This window comes from Chionomys nivalis, chromosome 12, assembly GCF_950005125.1.
Source record: "Chionomys nivalis chromosome 12, mChiNiv1.1, whole genome shotgun sequence".
NCBI classification, from domain to species: Eukaryota; Metazoa; Chordata; class Mammalia; order Rodentia; family Cricetidae; genus Chionomys; species Chionomys nivalis.
Genome location: NC_080097.1, coordinates 46455150 through 46473054, shown reverse-complemented (window position 1 = coordinate 46473054; position 17905 = coordinate 46455150). Strand labels below are relative to the sequence as shown.

Sequence of the window (17905 nt, the reverse complement as noted above, 5' to 3'; positions counted from 1 at the left end):
AGAAATAGCAAATATTGTCTTCCGTCAGTCCCCTTGAATAGTTAAGGAATGCACTGAAAAAAATGTTGCAATAATTTCATTTGCTTTGTCCACGCAGGCAGTAGTTCTGAGTCCCACTTTCCTGCGGTGGCCCTGACATCCAGAAATCCACCTGTTTTCAATGTACCACCTTGAACTTGTCACGTCAGGGTTAGCAAAGCAGGTTTAAAACCTGAGTTCTCAACTGAGTATGCACATGACCTTAATGCTGCACGGGGGGTGGGGCAGGGACTGACGCACAACACAGCACAGCACAGGTGACCCCTGAGGATAACTCACTGAAGGAAGAAAGCCAGACACAAAAGCGCACAGGTTCTGATTCTCTTTACATAAACTGTCCAAAACAACCAGGTCCATACAGACAGAAAATGGATTCATGGTTTTCACTAGTGTGGAATGTGGAAAAAGACACTGGAGACCCCAAACCTGCCCCAAGGCCAAACCCCCTTCCTTCAGTGCACCACCCAAGAAATGACTAGAACAAAGGAGATCTCAGTTCAGTGTCCAGCTCCACTACGCCCTCAAGAGACAGAACGACATGGGTGGTAGAGCCAGGACTTAGAAGGACTTCCTCCCATGATCTAGAATGCGTGACTCTCTCCTGAGCTGGAGACTGTGCCTGGCAGGAGAGATGTCCCAAGTGGGGAAGGAGGTGGTACAGGGGCTGTCCTTCCGTGTGAAGCACAAAGCTCAGCAAAGCAAATTCTCATCCTCAGGGGAAGACAAGAAAGATGTCTCTACGGATGGTGAGAGGGGAGAAAACTGCTATGGCCTGAATGTGCCCCCCCCGTGCCCCCCCCCCCGCCCCAGCTCACAGCGCTAAGATGTTTAAAATTTCACCTCTAAATCCTTATGTCAGTGGTGTGTCAGAGGCAGGGACTTTAGGGGGTGTCTAGGGCTAGAGGACGTCATAATGGTGGGGAGCCCATGATGGCATTGATGACTTTACACGAAGCGGAAGAAAGGCCAAGCCTGGCCACGTCTCACGACGTAGCACCTCCCTCCTGCTGCTCTGCCACAGCCCCACTGCCCTCTCCAAAATCCACTGCCATGTTCTTGGACTTCTAGACTCTCATTAATGAACCCCAAACCCTCTGTTCTTCATAAACAACCCAACCTGTGGGATTTACTTAGAGCCACAGAAAGCAGCCCAAAGACAAGAAGTCTCTGGCAGCCACAGCTGAACACTCTTAACAAGAAAGAGACATCAGGGGACAATAAGAGTGTTCCTCTGGATCAGAGCAAAAGCCACATCAGAGCAAGCAGGAACCCTTTACGGAAAGGATGGAAGCCTGAGAGACGGACGAGAAAACAAGGGCCAACGCTGAAGTCACTTGGCAAAACAAATTTCATCCCCAAATCTCCCGGGAGTCAGACAGTCTTAAAAACCAGCTGGACTGTCAAAAGGGAAGCCAGTGGGCCACCTCCCCCCACCTCTGTGACTCACCCCAGTTCTATCTAATCTACAACACCCTGGACATCTCATCGAAACACTAGGAGGCAAGCAAGAATAGCGAGGCAGACAGGGAGCTGCTGGCCGGAGCTAATAAGCTGCAGTCCATCCCAGAACTAAGGTCTCCTGGTTGCCTCCTTGATGTGTCCTTGAGAAAGGGAGGCCTCAAATTCTTTCCACTACACCTCATGTTTCCTTAGTGAATCCCTGGGATGGTCACACAGAGGAAAAAACAATTCTGAGAGCAGAAGTCTCAACCCCAGACTGTTAATTCCCCTCCCCGTCCTCGGACTCTCTCAGTTTCTGAAAACACCTCCTTCCTGGACTGTCTCGCAGTCAGCTATAGGGAGGGCTGAGCTGATGATCCTCACAGAGACATGGGAAAGAGGGGTCCCAGACAAACTCAAGGAGCCTTGGGATGGGGGGCAGCCTGCCTGAGGGCAATTGGCTCAAGCTGGCCCTACACTGAACAGGGGCTGTGCCGCCCACAAGTGGAATTAAGTTAGACTAGAGAATTCATGGTGTCAGTCTCTATGAGGACTGCAGTCCAAATAGCCCTCTGGGGTGCAGGGGGAATCGAGGTCATGGAGGCAGGGCTTCTGTGGAGAGACCAGAGACACTGGGTAGACCACCATGGTGGCAAGCCTCTCCTCGTGGGTGTAGCCGCCCTCTTAGCGGGAGAGGTACACAATAACTGATCATTTTCTCCCTCTCTACTACAGAAAAGGGAAAGGCACTTTGAAGTGATAGCTGGTTGGAAATGCAGGACAAAGCCTGAACACCAAAATAGTCCTGCTGCTGGGGGATTGGACAAGGGTCTAATCCTCCAGGCAAACTCAAGGCAAGGGCTGTGCCCAGGGTTTCTGTGGCATTCACAGACATTGTAATAATAATAATAATAATAATAAAATAAACAAATAAAGCCACAAATACTTTCAACTGAGGAAACAGCTTAGTTGGTTAAGTGTTTGCCTTACAAACATGAAGACCTGGGTTCAATCACCAGATTCCACATAAAAAACTTGGACATGAGGTCAGGTGGTGGTGGCACACAGTCTTTAACCCCAGTACTTGGGAGGCAGAGGCAGGCGGATCTCTGGGAGTTCAAGGCCAGCCTAGTTCCAGGGCAGGCTCCAAAGCTACTGAGAAACCCTGTCTCAGGAAAAAAAAAACAAATAAACAAACAAAAACTTGGACTTGGTGGTGGTTGTTTATAATCCCAGCAGTGGAGAAACCTAGCTTCCTTAGCAAGTTCCAGGTCAGCGAAAGACCTTGTTTAAAAAAAAAAAAAAAAAAAAAAAAAAAAAAAGCTAGACGAGTTACGCACGCATGTACACGCATGCACACGCATGCGCATATGCAACCAAGTTCTCTGGCACTGATCCGCAGATGGATCTGCAGTCCTTATCTACACCCAGGGTAACAAAGTCCAGTGGCTTCTCTGGGCCCCTTCCCATTCCTTCAGTTCTAGCCTAATAATCAGCTCTTGACCGTCAAGGTCAAAGGGAGGACAGGGCTGGAAATGGAGGCCTAGGGTTTGCAGAATCCCAGTGCGATGAATTGATTATCTGCACTCGCAAATGAACTTTCTTCTCAGGTCTTGTGACAAGGACAAAATCTACCTATGATTCCTGCTGGGTCTGCAGAGGAGTCCAGAGAGCATCTATAAGGCCATTTCTCAGCAGAGTTCATCAGAGGACAAGTAGACAAAACAAAAGAGCACCTTACTGGTTCAGCATCACGTGTCTGACTTGCTTGTGAGACAGTCCCAGTGTGGCATTGATATGATATAGACGGAAGTGCATCCACTGGACAGGACCTCAAATGTCTGTCCTCAGAGAAGTTCCACGTAGTTGCACAAAATGACCCAATCAATACACAACCAAAACTTCTTAATCTATGACTTCCTGTCAGTTCCCACTCTGAAGCAAAAGTTTCTTTTCTTCCAAAATATTAAATGCCCACAACCCGTGCCCCCCCCCCCACAATAGGTTTCAGAGTAACCCTGAATACTTGTCAGGGCTTTGGGGACTCCTGGGTTTTACAGTGGCTCTATTCGGCCTGGCTTCTACCTATTGGGATCTGTGCTAATAGGAACTAAAGCACAAGATAAACAATGAGAGTAGCGACCACCACTAAAGGGAAGCACGAGAGGTACCCACCATATGCCTCTTCCTGAACAGGCCACCCACGGCACGGAGATCAGTGCTTAGATTGGGAGCCATGATGTGGTCCCTTGGTGTGATGCTATGAAACAAGAAGCCGAGGCTCCCAGTGCCCACCCAGTGGGAGAGGAGCTCTGCCTTCTGGCAGGTCTTGCCCAGGCCCACTGAGTCATAGGCACTACATGACTAAATGGTTCATTAGCCAAAATACCCACTGGAAAGGATCTGTCACCAAAGCTGGCAGAGGAAACACCCAAGGTTGTGGCCTGAGATCCTCGGCAAGCTACAAGGCAAGCTGGTGGAGCGGGGGATATGGGTACTGGCTGGGGAGAGATGGACACCAGGATATAGACTGCGCAGCACAGCCACTATGAAAATCACGGAGCTCAGTGTGCACAGTAGTTCAGAAGAGGCACAGCACCAGCCTCGTTTGAATTCCAATGACAGTTGAGAACTGGCACCCACTAAGAACAATGTCCTGGGGGCACAACTTCAGAGCTACGGGGCCAAATGGGCTGCCAAGGAAATACAGACCCCAGAGTAAAGAAAAGTAAAAGATACAGTTTTTATTCTCGTTTGTCCTTGTTTTTCTTGCTGTGTTCAAAAGAGGAACTGCTTTATATAGGCTTGAACATAAAACGGACTTTGCACTCTCTTCCTGATGAGCTGGGTCCATCAAGTACTATGAAATAATAACACACACGGCCAGGTGGTAGGTGACTGCATTCTTCTGCATCCTCCCAGAGGAGACAGACAGATGACTGATGAATGACAGACAACACATAAGTGGGCAACTCAATAGATTATAGCCAGGAATAGATACATTTAATATCGTAATCGATTAGCTAGACAAATGCCAACATACACATTAGATTGATGTATATGTAACAGGTTAAATAACAGAGATGAATGGATGACAGACAGACAGATAGACAGATGTACATGGATGGGTCATAGAGTGAGTGAACGGTAGCGTCCCCCAGAAAATTTGTAAATTGAGACCCCCAACCCCCAGAAGGATAGCAGCAGGAGGTTGGGCTTTAGGAGGTGGTGACGCCATGAGTAAGCTTATCGCTCTCACTAAAGAGGTCCAGGAGAACCCCCCAATCATTTCCACCACGAGAAGACACACTGAGAAGACAAGCAACTATGACTCAGAAGGTGGGCCCTCGCAGACACCAAATCTGCTAGCGCCTTGATCTCAGACTTCCCAGCATCCACAGCTGTGAGAAATACATTTCTGTGGTCTGCAAATGGCCCACATATGGTATTCTGTCATAGTAGCCCAAGGAAGTAAGTAGGTAGGTGAGTAGATAGATGGATCTTATCTATAGATTAGAAAGATAGATAGATAGATAGATAGATAGATAGATAGACAGACAGACAGACAGACAGATAGATAGATAGATAGATAGATGATAGCTATAGATAGGGAGATAGATAGATAGATAGATAGATAGATAGATAGATAGATAGATAGATAGATAGATAGATAGAGATAGATCATAGATAGGTAGATGATAGATAGATAGATAGATAGATAGATAGATAGATAGATAGATAGATAGACAATAGATAATAGATAGATAGATAGATAGATAGATAGATAGATAGATAGATTTAGATAGATGGCAGATATATGATAGATAACTTATAGATGATAGAGAAAAGATAGATGGTGAAAAAAGACAGATGACTAGTAGACAGATAGATACATACATGAATAATAAATGAGCAATACGGGCCACACTAACAAATGAAGATGGACAAGTGACGTGAGATCCACACACACACACTAGAATTATCACAATAACCATTTTGTAAATATCATGGTACAAAAAAGTCCACAAATCTCACTGATTCTGTACATAACCATAAGAAATAACAGCCTTGTCAATCTCGCAGATGTAAAATCGCTACCTAGAAATGCATTAGGACGGTGGCTTCCATACAGCGAGCACCACCAGAGAAACACACTCAGGTCTGATTCTTGGTGCTCTCCTCTCACAGGAAGCTCATCCTCTGAAGTGGGCCAGTGAGTTGCACCTAGCCACAAGAGTGGAGCCGGGATAGAGGATCCGATTGGTTGTCCTAAGTACACTGATTCTATGTTATTACCAAGATCTTTTGATTTCTTACACGCAGGCTCCCCACAAGGACGGACTTTAGTCCTGATCTATCATTAGAGGGAGACGTGGTCATAAACACTACTGAGGCAACCCTAAGACAGTAGGCTTCTGGGAGAATCACAGCACAGCGGGTGGTCCATGGCCTGGGGATGGCAGTCACCCTGCCTAGTGTACCTCTGCCCTGCGCTCCTCTCACCCTAGCCCCCATCCCTTCTCCTGCTCACTGCCTCTCCCACTCACTCCAGGTCCTAGCCAGTATTGGGGAAGGAGCCAAGCGAAACCTTCCAGACACCAAGGACAGCAACAGAATCCAGAGGCTCAGCCCCCTTGGTTTCCAAAGATTTTTGAGAAAAAGCAGCTTTGCAAGCTACGCCCACAACCACGTCCCAGCAGTGAGGCAGAGAGGAGAGAGCTGAGCAGGGAAGAGCCCAGCTGGCACCCCGGCTTCTAGAGACCTCCTGAACATCCACTCGTTCCATTTTATCTGTTAACAACTGTTAAAACAAGATCTTAGACGCTGGAAGCTTCCAAACTAGCAAGGTTAAACCCACCTAGAAATAGAAGTTTCTGTGCCTGGAGTTTGTTTAAAACTCCCCAGGAGGCCCAAATGTGCGATTATACTTTTTAATGTTGGCCAGAGATCACTACAAAATTCCCTCTACTGGAGAGGGGCCCTGAGCCACCACAACCCAACTTCAGGCAGCATCTGCTCTATCATTAGGGGAGCATTTCAGTCACATTCTAAAGGGGCGGCCTCCCAAATGGGTTAGCCAGAAAGGGTTTAATTTCTACTCACTGCAACCCCCTTCACCATTAACCTCAGCAGCGAGGCTGACTAATGGTAAAGGCTTCACCCAACAATGGCAACAAGTCTGAGGCAGAGCCCTCAAAACCCTAAGAAAATAAGGGATCATCGCTTGGGAAGAAATGGGGGGGGGGGGGAATGGCTACTCAAAGAGGAAAAGAAGGACATGAAAGGAGCCTTAAGGGAGAAACTTAGGGCCAAGGCTATCAATGATAAGGAAAAAATAACACATCCTTGGCCAACCAGTCCCTCAGGCACTCAGTTTTGTTTTTTTTTTAACCATTGCACACCATTTATTGTGTATACTGTATGAGCAGGTGTGTGTGTGTGTGTGTGTGTGTGTGCGCGCGCGTTTTGCATGAACAGGTATGTGTGCAACCTGCAGTGGTCTGGATGAGAAACGCCCCCCATTGTCACAGGGATTTGGATATTTGCTTCCCTGTTGTTGGTGCTGTTTGGGTAGGTTTAGGTGGTAGAACCTTGCTGGAAGAAGGGGTCAGGCTTTCAGAGTTGAAATCCTTGAGCTACTTCTAGTTCACCCTCTTTGCTATGTGCTGATGGCTGAGGAACTCCTGATTCCGGTTACCATGCCTTCCTATTGCCATGATGGATTCTTATCGCTCTGGACCACTAAAACAAAATAAGTTCTTTCTCTGCTAAGTTACCTTGGTCACAGTATTTTATTATAGCAATAGAAAGGTAGCCTATACTGAAGTCAAAGGAAAGAATCCTCTGATCCTCTGATGTTGGTCCTACAGTGCTCTCCACTGTGTGGGGTGTGTGTGTGTGTGTGTGTGTGTGTGTGTGTGTGTGTGCAGGCACGTGCGTGTGTGTGTTTGTGTTTGAGATGGGATAGATCAAGCAGGTTAGGTTGACTGGCCAGGAATTGTCCAGTCTCCTCAGAGTGTTGAGATTACAAGTTTGAATCTCCCTACCACGCCCAGCTTTTGTTGCATGGGTTCTGGGAATGAGCTCAGATCCTCAAGCTTGCATGGGAAGCACTTTAGTGATTCTCCAGCTCCTGTGTTGAGCAGAAGGAGGGGTGCTCACTGGCCACTAAGCAGAGTGAAGTTCCTGAAGTGACTAAGCATGCTGCCTCTGTTTACTAAACCCCTTCTACCCTGTGACTCAGTACGGAAGCTGGCCAGGGTCAGCTGTAGCATCACCACACTGAGGAAAGAAGGTAAGGGGTGAAGGGGCTGGCTTCTGCACTGCCCTTCCCCAGATTCTAGGATGCTCCAGAATCTGAAGTGGTGGGGCAGCTACCAACAGGAGGCAGACGAGAGAAAATGGGGGCAAGGGTCCAGGTCTTCCACAGCCCAACACCCACCCCTAGAGCTACACACATCAGTTCTCTGTCAGGTGTGGGACAAATGGCTGTACAGGACCACTGTAAAGCAACCTGCCAAGAAGCCAGTGTAGCCAGCTCCCAGAAAGCCATGGACATAAAAAATGGCCCGAGCTCCCAGCCCTGCCCTCCAGAAGTCTTTGCCTAGTTTATTCAGCTGGGATATAGAACAGGGGATCTTTAGGTCATGGAATCTTATCTACCAACGGGAACCCCGAAACTGGGACACTGTGCCATGGAAGCCTGGCACTCATTCATACGAGGGTTGGAGAGAACTGACTGTAGCCCCAACATGTTCTCTGCAGCCCCCCACTCCTCCTGGCCTCAGCCATCACTCTCACTAACCAGACTGAGGGGGAAAGTTCCTATGTGTCTGGACACCCTAGGAAAAACCGGAGAAGAGGCTCTGCAAGCATCCAGGAGCTCAGACTTGCCCGGATCCGTGTGCAACACGCACAGCCAGAGTGGAGACTGAGATCCGAGAGAAGGGCAACATCTCAGTGAATGAAGACCATCCCTTCCTAAGCTGGTTTGATCTCTAAGGCTGGACTGCCAACTCTCAGAACCACGATACAACAAAGAAACCCTGGTGGATCATGGTAACTCCCACAATGGCCCTGAAGTGGATCTGTGGGATAGAACTGCTCCTCGGAGAGAAAATTCCCATGAGACGTGAGCGCGAGACCTTCAGGAAGGGCTCTCCAGCTCTCCAGAATTATTCTCCTCAGCAACAGGTATCAAGCAATTGGCACAGTCATGAACAAAAGCCTTCTAATCCAAACAGCCACCCAGTGACACCTGAGCAAGTCCAGAGAAGACCTTCATGGCCTTAGGCAAATCATCTAGGGTTTGGGAGAGATAAGACGCTGAAGAGGGGTGGGGCGCGTCCATGCGGACAGTATGTGGGATAACGTGGCTTTCTAATCATGACCACAGGAAGATTTTGTGGTGACAACTTTGGTCCTTGACTTGGAAACTTCAGTATGATGTGGTTGGGTATTTGGTAAACACTTTCTAACCAGAGTCAAGCGAGTACTGCAAAGGGAATAATCAAAGTATCCGTTACAGACACATTCAGCTCTCCCCGTGTTCACACGCAGGCTTGCCACAGGCAAGGCACAAACCCAATGCCACGCGGATGAGCAAATGACAAGCAACGGATGTACCACAGTGGTACCCCTGAGCCACGTCCCCTCAATCTTCCTTCACCCACAGAAAAAGCTGGGACAAGTACAAAGGGTCCTGGGAAAGGCTTCTGAGTCCACCAGGGTCCCTAGGGATGCATGGCTTCTATCATGCTACTGTCCACAGGCAGCAAGTTCTCTTAGCTATGCAAATCATCGTGCGTCTCCAGCTCCAGCATCTATGCAGGGACAATTCCAGGAGAGAGCCTGCCCCGTCCACAACCACAGGCTGACACGCCTGAGCTCTGGGCTCTCCCCAACTGCTGGCAGAGCTGACCACAGCACTGGTGATGGTGGGGGTGGCCAGAGCACTAAAGGAGCAGTCACTGCCATCATACTGAGGACAAGACACAGACTTCACAAACCTCATGACCCAGTCGTGCAGTGTCACTCAAATCAAGAGCCCTTGGAGTTTTCTTTTATCCGTCCATCCATCATCCATCTATGCATCATGCATCCATGCATCCATCCACCCATGCATCATCCATCCATCTATGCATGCATCGTGCATGCATCCACCCATGCATTATTCATCCATCCATGCATGCATCCATCCATCCATGCATCATCCATTCACCCATCCATCCATGCATGCATCATGCATCCATCATCCATCCATCTATGCATGCATCATCCATCCATCCCTCCTAGCACGACATTGCTCGGGTGGGAAACTTGACAACAAAACAGAGGGCTTCAGTGGATACATTACATGGAACTAGGTGCCACAAAGTATGAGATAAAAGCCCATCTTTTGCCAAAGTACAGAGAAGTTACAGGTTCCAGGGAGAGGGGTACCTATGCTAAACCTCAAAGGCAGTGAGGAGTCTCACAGACAGAAGGAAGGACAGTCAAGGAGTCTACAGGCATTGAGACTAGTCAGCAGGTTTGCCTCACAGGGCAGACAGCTTGGGTTGCGTTCTCTGAAGAAGAGAGAAGCACCAACGGAGTCAGAGGAAGGGCATGGTGGCAGACCAGGCTTGGAAAGAAAGAGTTCAGCCACAGAAGATTGGGGCCAAACTAGAGGAACAGGAAGCAAAGGTAGGAATCAGATGGATACAGAGGCAAAATGTCCTAGCATGAGTGAAGACCCAGGGAGGCTCTGGGTAGATAGCCAATGGGACTGCGAAGCAACGCTCTGGAACTGGGTGCTGGAGACACAGCAGAAGAGCCATTTGGGGGCACTGTGCCCAGGTCCCACACCTCTAGGAAAAGCCTTGGACTTAGGTCAACAGCATCAGCTGTAACTTCTGCCCCTGGAAATTTTGGCCTGTGGAGCCAGCATAGGCTTCCAAGGGACGCACCACTCTGTCTTCACACACTCAGCACCTGATAATCCAACCTGATCCATTTTCTTTTATTACATCTTACCGAACCTGTGTGGACTTCTATTGCCATTAAGTCCTGCGCTGGTTAGTTTCTGCTGTAACCGTGACAACCTAGAATCACCTGGGAAGAATCTCAACTAGAGAACTGCCTCCCTCAGGTCGGCCTGTGGCCAATGATTGACGTGAGAGGGCCCAGCCCACTGTGGGCAGCGCCATCCCTAGGCCTGGGCCCTGTAAGAAAGCCAGCTAAGCACGAGCCAGAGCAAACAGTGAGCCGTGCTTCTCTACAGCTCCTGCTTGATTCCTGTCCTGCCTTCTCTCAAGGATGGACTGTGACCTGGAAGTGTAGGCTGACAAAAATGCTCTCCTCCACAAGCTGCTTTTTCAGTCGTGGTGGCTCTTAGAGCCACAGGAAGCAAACTAGAACACGCCCTGAAATAAGACAGCACGGCAATAATTTCCCCCAACATTTCCATGGCATTAGGTGTTATGAATAAGACAGCATGATAGTAATTTCCCCCAACATTTACATCACATTAGGTGTTATGAATAATCTAGAGGTTATTCAAAGTCTCCAGGAAGGTGGAAGGTAGACAATATGCAAATACTATGCCAGTCTTACTGTGGCATACTCAAATTTTAGTACCCTTGTGGGGGGTGGTGCTAGCTCCAACTCCCATTTTCCCAATGCAAAATTCCAGCCACCCCCACAACCCACCTCCAGTCGCCGCCATGACTATGGGGCCAGTTTGGATGCCCTATGTCTGGTGTCCCTGCCCACCCATCCCTGGATGGAAAGGGCAAAGGGCATCCTGCCACCCTACACTTGGTGCCCCTCACAAAGATGTCATTGTGTAAGGCTCAGCAGCAGCTTGGCTTGATGCTAACAATATATTCTGCTGGTGATGTGTCACCTTCTTCTACACTGGAACACGCGGCTGCATTTTCTTCAGCAGGCAGCAGGGCCTTGCCAGACAGAAATGGAGCCTCCAGGGACAGGGAACCCACAGCCAGAAGGAAAGAGGTAAAGATTCACCCACCAGTGCAGGTGACAGGGATTAAAGGAGGTAAGAGGGATGAGAGGGAGAAAGGTGTGGGCAGTCTTTGTACCAGTTTACCCAACTGCTTGTTTCTACAATAGCCAGAAGCCCTTCAAGTTCGCACTTGAAAACACCCAAAGCCTTTCTTTCTGGCTTCAACATGTACTTGGGAAGCCAGGGCCCCGTTAAAGAAGCAGGCTCTGAGTTACATGAAGCTATGCCCCTGCCTCACAGAGCAAACTTCAACCACATACTTACGCAGAATATAAGTGAACCCAGCAAGCAGAAGACAGGAAAAAAAAATCCCGAGTCTTCACCTGCACCCAGGGGGAGAGCAGTGAGGCTGCTGGGAATCCTGCCCGCATCAGCAACCATGGTTTTGGCAAGAGTCGTTAGTATTTTTCACAAACTGCCAGAGCAACGGATGTAGGGCGTGGCAACCCTGAGCACCTTTTTACCCACAGACTTTCTCTTTCCACCTTTTACAGTGCTGTGGTTCGAACTCAGGACCTCCCATACAGAGTTCTACTGCTGAGAGAGAGGCTCAGCCCTTCTGTTCTAGGAGATCTGTTCATCAAACCCACTTACCGCTGAGCTAAACTGCCTGCATCTTGAACCCGCCCTAAAACGCCATCACATTCCATCCCAACAGATAGAGGTGGCCATCATGCCCACTCCCTTTTCCTGGAAATCTCCTCGGGGCCCTCGAGTGACCATCTTAGATCCCCTGGATTAGCACAAGACATACTGAGATGCCTCACCCAGGGAAGGAAGCCCACAAGTGCTACTCAGAAACGAAAGGGGATCAGGGAGGGTCCATTCAGCCCAGTGAGCCCCAAGCAGCCAACAGAGCAGCAAGCTAAAGTGGGGTTTGCATGAAGGGCCCTCCCGGGAATGACACCCAAAAGACTGGAGCAAAGCAGAGCAGCAAGGAACACCCCAAAGGATCTGCCTCACAGGTGTGACAAGGGAACAGACTGCTGTCCCTAGTGCTTCAGATTGAAGACTAGGATGATGGAAACACCAGGGAGTCAGGTGTGATTTAAAATGCAGGAGACATGGGACAATGCACTTCTAGCTTCAGGAAGACAGATGGGAATCTCTGACAGACTCCCCAAAGTCACAGTCATCACCGAGAAACCCCCAGGAAGATAGACTTCAAAAGGCATCAACTGTGGTCCTTTTCATGTTGATCCGAACCCTCTTCCCAACCCCACTGTTAACTCTTCCTTCATGACACAGTACACTGACTTTTGCTCTTGGATAAAATCCCTTTTCTAACACAGGACTCTGATATGCCATTGTGCAGTATCCCCACCTCCCCCGACCCCTTGTCAAAAGACATGCCGGAATCAAACCGTTCACATGCAAACCCGGAACACAGCTGCTATGTCCAGTGAACACGCCTTGGATTTCATTGACTGAACACGAAACCCTGAGACTGACACATGAAAGGGCACCACCATGTGTGCCTACAGCTTTCCTGTTTAACAAACAGCTAATACCAGCAGGTCTTCTTCCAAGTATAGTAGCCTAACTCATTTAGTGTCCAGCCCAGGCTACAAAGCATTACCTCGAATGAGCTTCATATTATTGGAATGGAGGTTTCAGGCTACCACTCCATTTGCTCCTGAGTGTGGTGGTATATGCCTATCATCCAAGCATTTGGGAGACAGGGAAATAAAACCAGTAAGTAACTAACCTCTGCTACACATAGAAATTGAGGCTAGCCTAGGCTACGTAAGACCCTGTCTGGAAAACAAACAAACAGAAAATGCTTCGTCTATCCTATCTTCACTCTGAGAAATATCCTTGGAATTTTTGTAATCTAATATTTGTGGCTTCAAATGCCATGTTTTCATAACCCAGTCACATGCGGAAGTCAAGGAGGACAAAAGTACCAGATGAGACGGAGCTGCAAGCCCTCCTCTTACCCTTCAGAATTCCCCCAGAAACCCATCCTCAAGTTCAACTGCAGACAACTGCAGACACAGAGCAGAATATGAGGCCAAGGGAATAAGACAGTTTACTTTCTCCATGGTCTCCCTCAGAGCTCTGCTCAGCTCGCCAACGTTACAATCTAGTAACAAGGACTCATCCCCCCCCCCCCCCCCCGCGCTGGAGCCACACTAAGGTGACAGTGCCTGAGCCTTACTGATCATGGTGGTTCCCCCAGCCAGAGCCGCCTTGGTTCCCTGGAAGAAGTCATCTGCTGACGTCATCCCCTGGTCAGGCATCTGGAAGCGAGTGTGCACATCGATTCCTCCCGGGATCACCATCCTTGAATGGGCTTCAATGGTCTTCACGCCCCCTGGTACAATCAGGTTTTCTCCTATTTGCCTGAGAAAGCACAGTCGGTGAGAGAGGCGCCAATGAGAGGCGGAATCAAGTCGGATCTGACATCTGTCCTCATCGCGCTATCAACAGACCTTCACTACGTGGCGAGCACTTCTGTTTGGAGGCGTCCCTAACATCCTTCATGGGAGCACTCCCACCCACTCCTCATCCCCAAACATGAGCAGATGGGGAACAATGAGGAAAAACCAGGCACAGGGGCTCGTATGACCCCAGCAACTTGGGAGACTGACACGGGGATTACCTCTAGTTCAAATCCTGTAGTCTTGGCTACAGAGGGAGCTCCTGACCCACCAGCACTGGAGAATGAGACCCCTGTCTCAAAGCACAACTTACACAAGGCAGCAAACTCCTCATTCAATGGCTAGTTCTCAGAGACCTCTAAGCTGGAATACTGACGAGGCCCCCAACACTTATATGACGTTCACTCTGCCTTCTTCGGACATGCCATTCGGCTAGTTTCCCAGGACAGTTAGCGCTAGACCTATCTCCCAACATCTGTTTTCACGGTTTTCCTTTTCAATGTAGGGAAAACAGAGGTGGGAAAGTGTAGACAGTGCAAAACAAGGAGGGAAAAAGAAAACTAAAAAGTAAACACTGAAATTCCAATAATCGTAGAATATGGAAGCAGGTGCCCATGGAGTCAGATAAAGGTAGAAAAACAAATACCAATGCTATTTGAGATACGTATCATACCCATTGGGGGAGGGGTGTTGTGGCAGTGTTTTTGATTTGTGTTTGAGGGTTTCATGTTTTGTTTGAGACAATGCCTCTCTACCAAGGCCTAACTATCCTAGAACTCACTCTGTAGTCTAAGCTGCCTTCAAACTCACAGGGATCCTCCTGTCTCCACCTCCCGAGTGCTAGGCTTAAAGGTGGATGCCATCCCAACCAGTTGTAGAATTTTATTTTTGAGACAGGATCTCATCATTCAAATAATTTGTTTAATTTTACTACATCTTTCTACCAGTTTTTTTTTTAAGGGAAAATTCATCAAGGAGGAATTAAATTTCTAAGACAAATAAACATGACTAAAAATAGCATCAGACTGCCCCATTCCGGGCCAGTGTCCTTCGGCCCGACCCATCATGCTTGCCTACGATTGGGGATGCAAAAGGAATAAGAAAGTCATAGCCTGTGACCGCCCAGAGCTGAGACTGTTACAGACAAACACACATGGAGAAAGCATTAACTGTGGAAACACTAAGACCCATTCTGGCTTCGCTGGTCAGGGTGAGCGTCCAAGCAATTGCAGCCAGCGCAGCTTGCCCCTCTCCAGACTCACTGGCTGCGAGAGTCTGATGAGCGCTGCTTATTTAAACGATGCCGTTTGCTGGGATGCTTGCTTTCCAACAGATGTGCTCTCTCTCCAGAGCCCATGAGCTGTCCCCAGAGGAAATGCATGAAGACACTGCTGTACACTCTGTTCAGTTAACCCTCCAGAGTCCCAGAATCCCCAAACCCAGAACCCAATACACAAGCAACACGGGGTGGCCTCATTGATTCTAGGAACTACTTCAAGAATACAACAGAGATAGAGAAATGGCTCAGGGGTTAAGAGCACTTGCTGTTCTTCCAGAGGTCCTGAGTTCAATTCCCAGCACCCACATGTAGCTAACGACCACCCATAATTCTAATTTCAGAGATCCAATGCCCTCTTCCGACTTTCAAGGGCAGAGATGTGGTATCCATACATACATGAAGGCAAAACACTCACAATACATAAAAATAAATCTAAAAGAAAAAAATTGAAAAGGAATGAACCCTAAAATCCCTCCAGCATTAGGCAGTCATTTATCTGAGTTGCTGATAATTAACTCAATATCCTGTGGCCCTCCCTAATTAAGCAGGTGGGTACACATCTTAGCAGGACAGGCTGCTGTCCACCTTCATGTGCTGTGACTGAGCACTCCATCCCAAACGATGACAGTCTAGGAAAACCGAAGCATATGCAGCCTATCGCAAGCCGAGCATGTGAGCTGGCTCCAGGAGGGGGCTGTGTACCTCTGCTCAAAATAGCAGATTACATAATACATGGGTGCTCATGTGTGCTGTGACTTCGAATTCCCTGAATCTGAATTCCCCAAATTCATTAATTACCACCAATAAAAACAAGCTTAAAATATGCTAAATTGGTCACTTCGGGTTTTTCAGCAGGGCCTGACTAATGCCAGATGCACGTTGGACCAATGTTACGACATTCCCAGCCCAAGCTTAGAGTCATTAAAGCTTGAGACTATTTACATGAAAGAAGCTAAAGCTTAGGAACACGGTGTCTGGGTGTGTGCGTGCGTGTGTACGTATGTGTACGTGTGGGTGATGCATATGTACATGCATAGCACGGAATCGTACTTACTTGATCAGCCCATCTTCCATGTATATGTCAGCATAAAAGGACTGGTCATCATTCACAATCTTGCCACCTTTGATCAGAAGGCGATCACTCTGTAACAAAGAGAGGAACAAGGTCACAACATATAACTGACCTAGGAGAAGCACCATTCTCGAGGGGAGGGGAGGGGCGTGGCTAAAGGCATGTTTTTACCATTCAAGACTGATGCTCAAAGTCGGGGAATTTGGGGAGGTACCTTAACCAAAGTGAACCTATGCTATACAGGCTGTTCATCACCTGATAAGTAAGCTCAGCCTACATAAACAAACCATCTTTTCAAGAACATCTTAGACCTGAAAACAAGAAAATAAGAGAGGGGCATTATAGAACATTCCAGCTAAAAAAGAAAACGCTTTTAAAATGATTTTTGGCTAAACCTCATCTTAAAAAAAAAAAAAATCCACCCACGTGTAGGAAAGTCATGTCTTGGCAAACTTTTTGTCGGGGAAAACTGACCAAAAGTCTGTTGTCATAGCATATGCTACACAAACACAGGGGCTTCAGCCATAACAGGCTTTCAGCTTAGTGTGTCCACTCTGTGTTCGTTTATCTTTGTGGTAAATCACAGCAAGTGCATGGGCAAAGGAGGAACTATAAAAACAGACACCCATCTAACAAGTAAGAAACAAGAGTTTTACAATAAATTAGACATGGGGAATTTTTCAAGTCTAATATCACTACAGACGGTTGACCCACTTGAGTGTTAAAAAAAAAATAATACTAAAACTAAACTAAAGACTAGTCCAGCCGAAAGAGCCAAGAACATGTAAAAGAAATGCTATCTTCTGACTCACAGCTATCCAAGACATTGTGAATGGGGTGTATGTGATGTCATCAACCTGGGAGGAAGCACAGGTTTGCTATTGCAGAGCCATTCCCCTTTTATTATGCTACGCCTTTCAAAGAACAGCATTCATCTTGAAAACAGTCAGCCCAGAACTCTAGTACAAAAGAAAACCTCAGCAAGTACTACCTGCGCTTTGCAACTACCTAGAAAGGGAAATTTTCCTTAAAACAGACACATGATGCTACAGAACAAAGAAAACAAGATACAGTTGTGCATAAGTGTAAACGCTATTGGTCTTAGAAGGTATTTATTACTTCCGTTACACTGAAACACAAGGTCGGTTCAGTTTTACACTGCAGGGTCTTCTATCCAGATGTAGGCACATGGAGAGGGTAAATTAAAAAAAAAAAATCTTTACTAGTCCTGCCCTGCACGCAGAGCTATCAGAGCCTTGGAACCTTTGTGAAGTGAATGGGGCAAGATTCTGCTGCTGGGACACATGAGGAAATTGAGACTCAGCGGGCTTAAGCCTGCAGGGACCCCCTCCTTTTCTCCCCTGAGCAGAATGTCTGTAGTCTGGCACTAAGTCCTGTCCTTCACTACCTCCCCTTCCTCACAGAAGTACCTGTCAGTGCCATCACTGAGAAAACCACACCCCTCCCCTCGTCAACGGGCTGGACGGAGGGGGGGGGGAATCAGTCTGTTCAATCTAAAGCCTTCTAAAAGGCTTCTTACATAAGAGGCGGGCCACAGTGACAGAGGGAGAGAGAATCAATAGGTCCTAGGGCATAGGTCTAGATATTTTCAAGGATAGAGGGGGCGCTCTTTTAAAAAGTGGTCGTGGTGGTTGCCTAATTTCCCCCTCCCCATACTGTCAAAA

At 47.9% G+C, this 17905-nt stretch overlaps 1 protein-coding gene across 2 annotated transcripts in view; it reads right to left on the bottom strand.

Moving 5' to 3' along the window:
* The window catches only part of Dpysl2 (dihydropyrimidinase like 2), a 103456-nt gene that overhangs the window by 47490 nt on the left and 38061 nt on the right, over positions 1–17905 (bottom strand). For both annotated transcript variants that reach the window (XM_057785733.1, XM_057785734.1), the window contains exons 2-3: positions 16203–16291; positions 13647–13831 (exon numbers count right to left, since the gene is read on the bottom strand). In XM_057785733.1, the coding sequence (XP_057641716.1) occupies positions 13647–13831; positions 16203–16291 (274 nt within the window). The remainder of the gene's footprint in view (positions 1–13646; positions 13832–16202; positions 16292–17905) is intronic.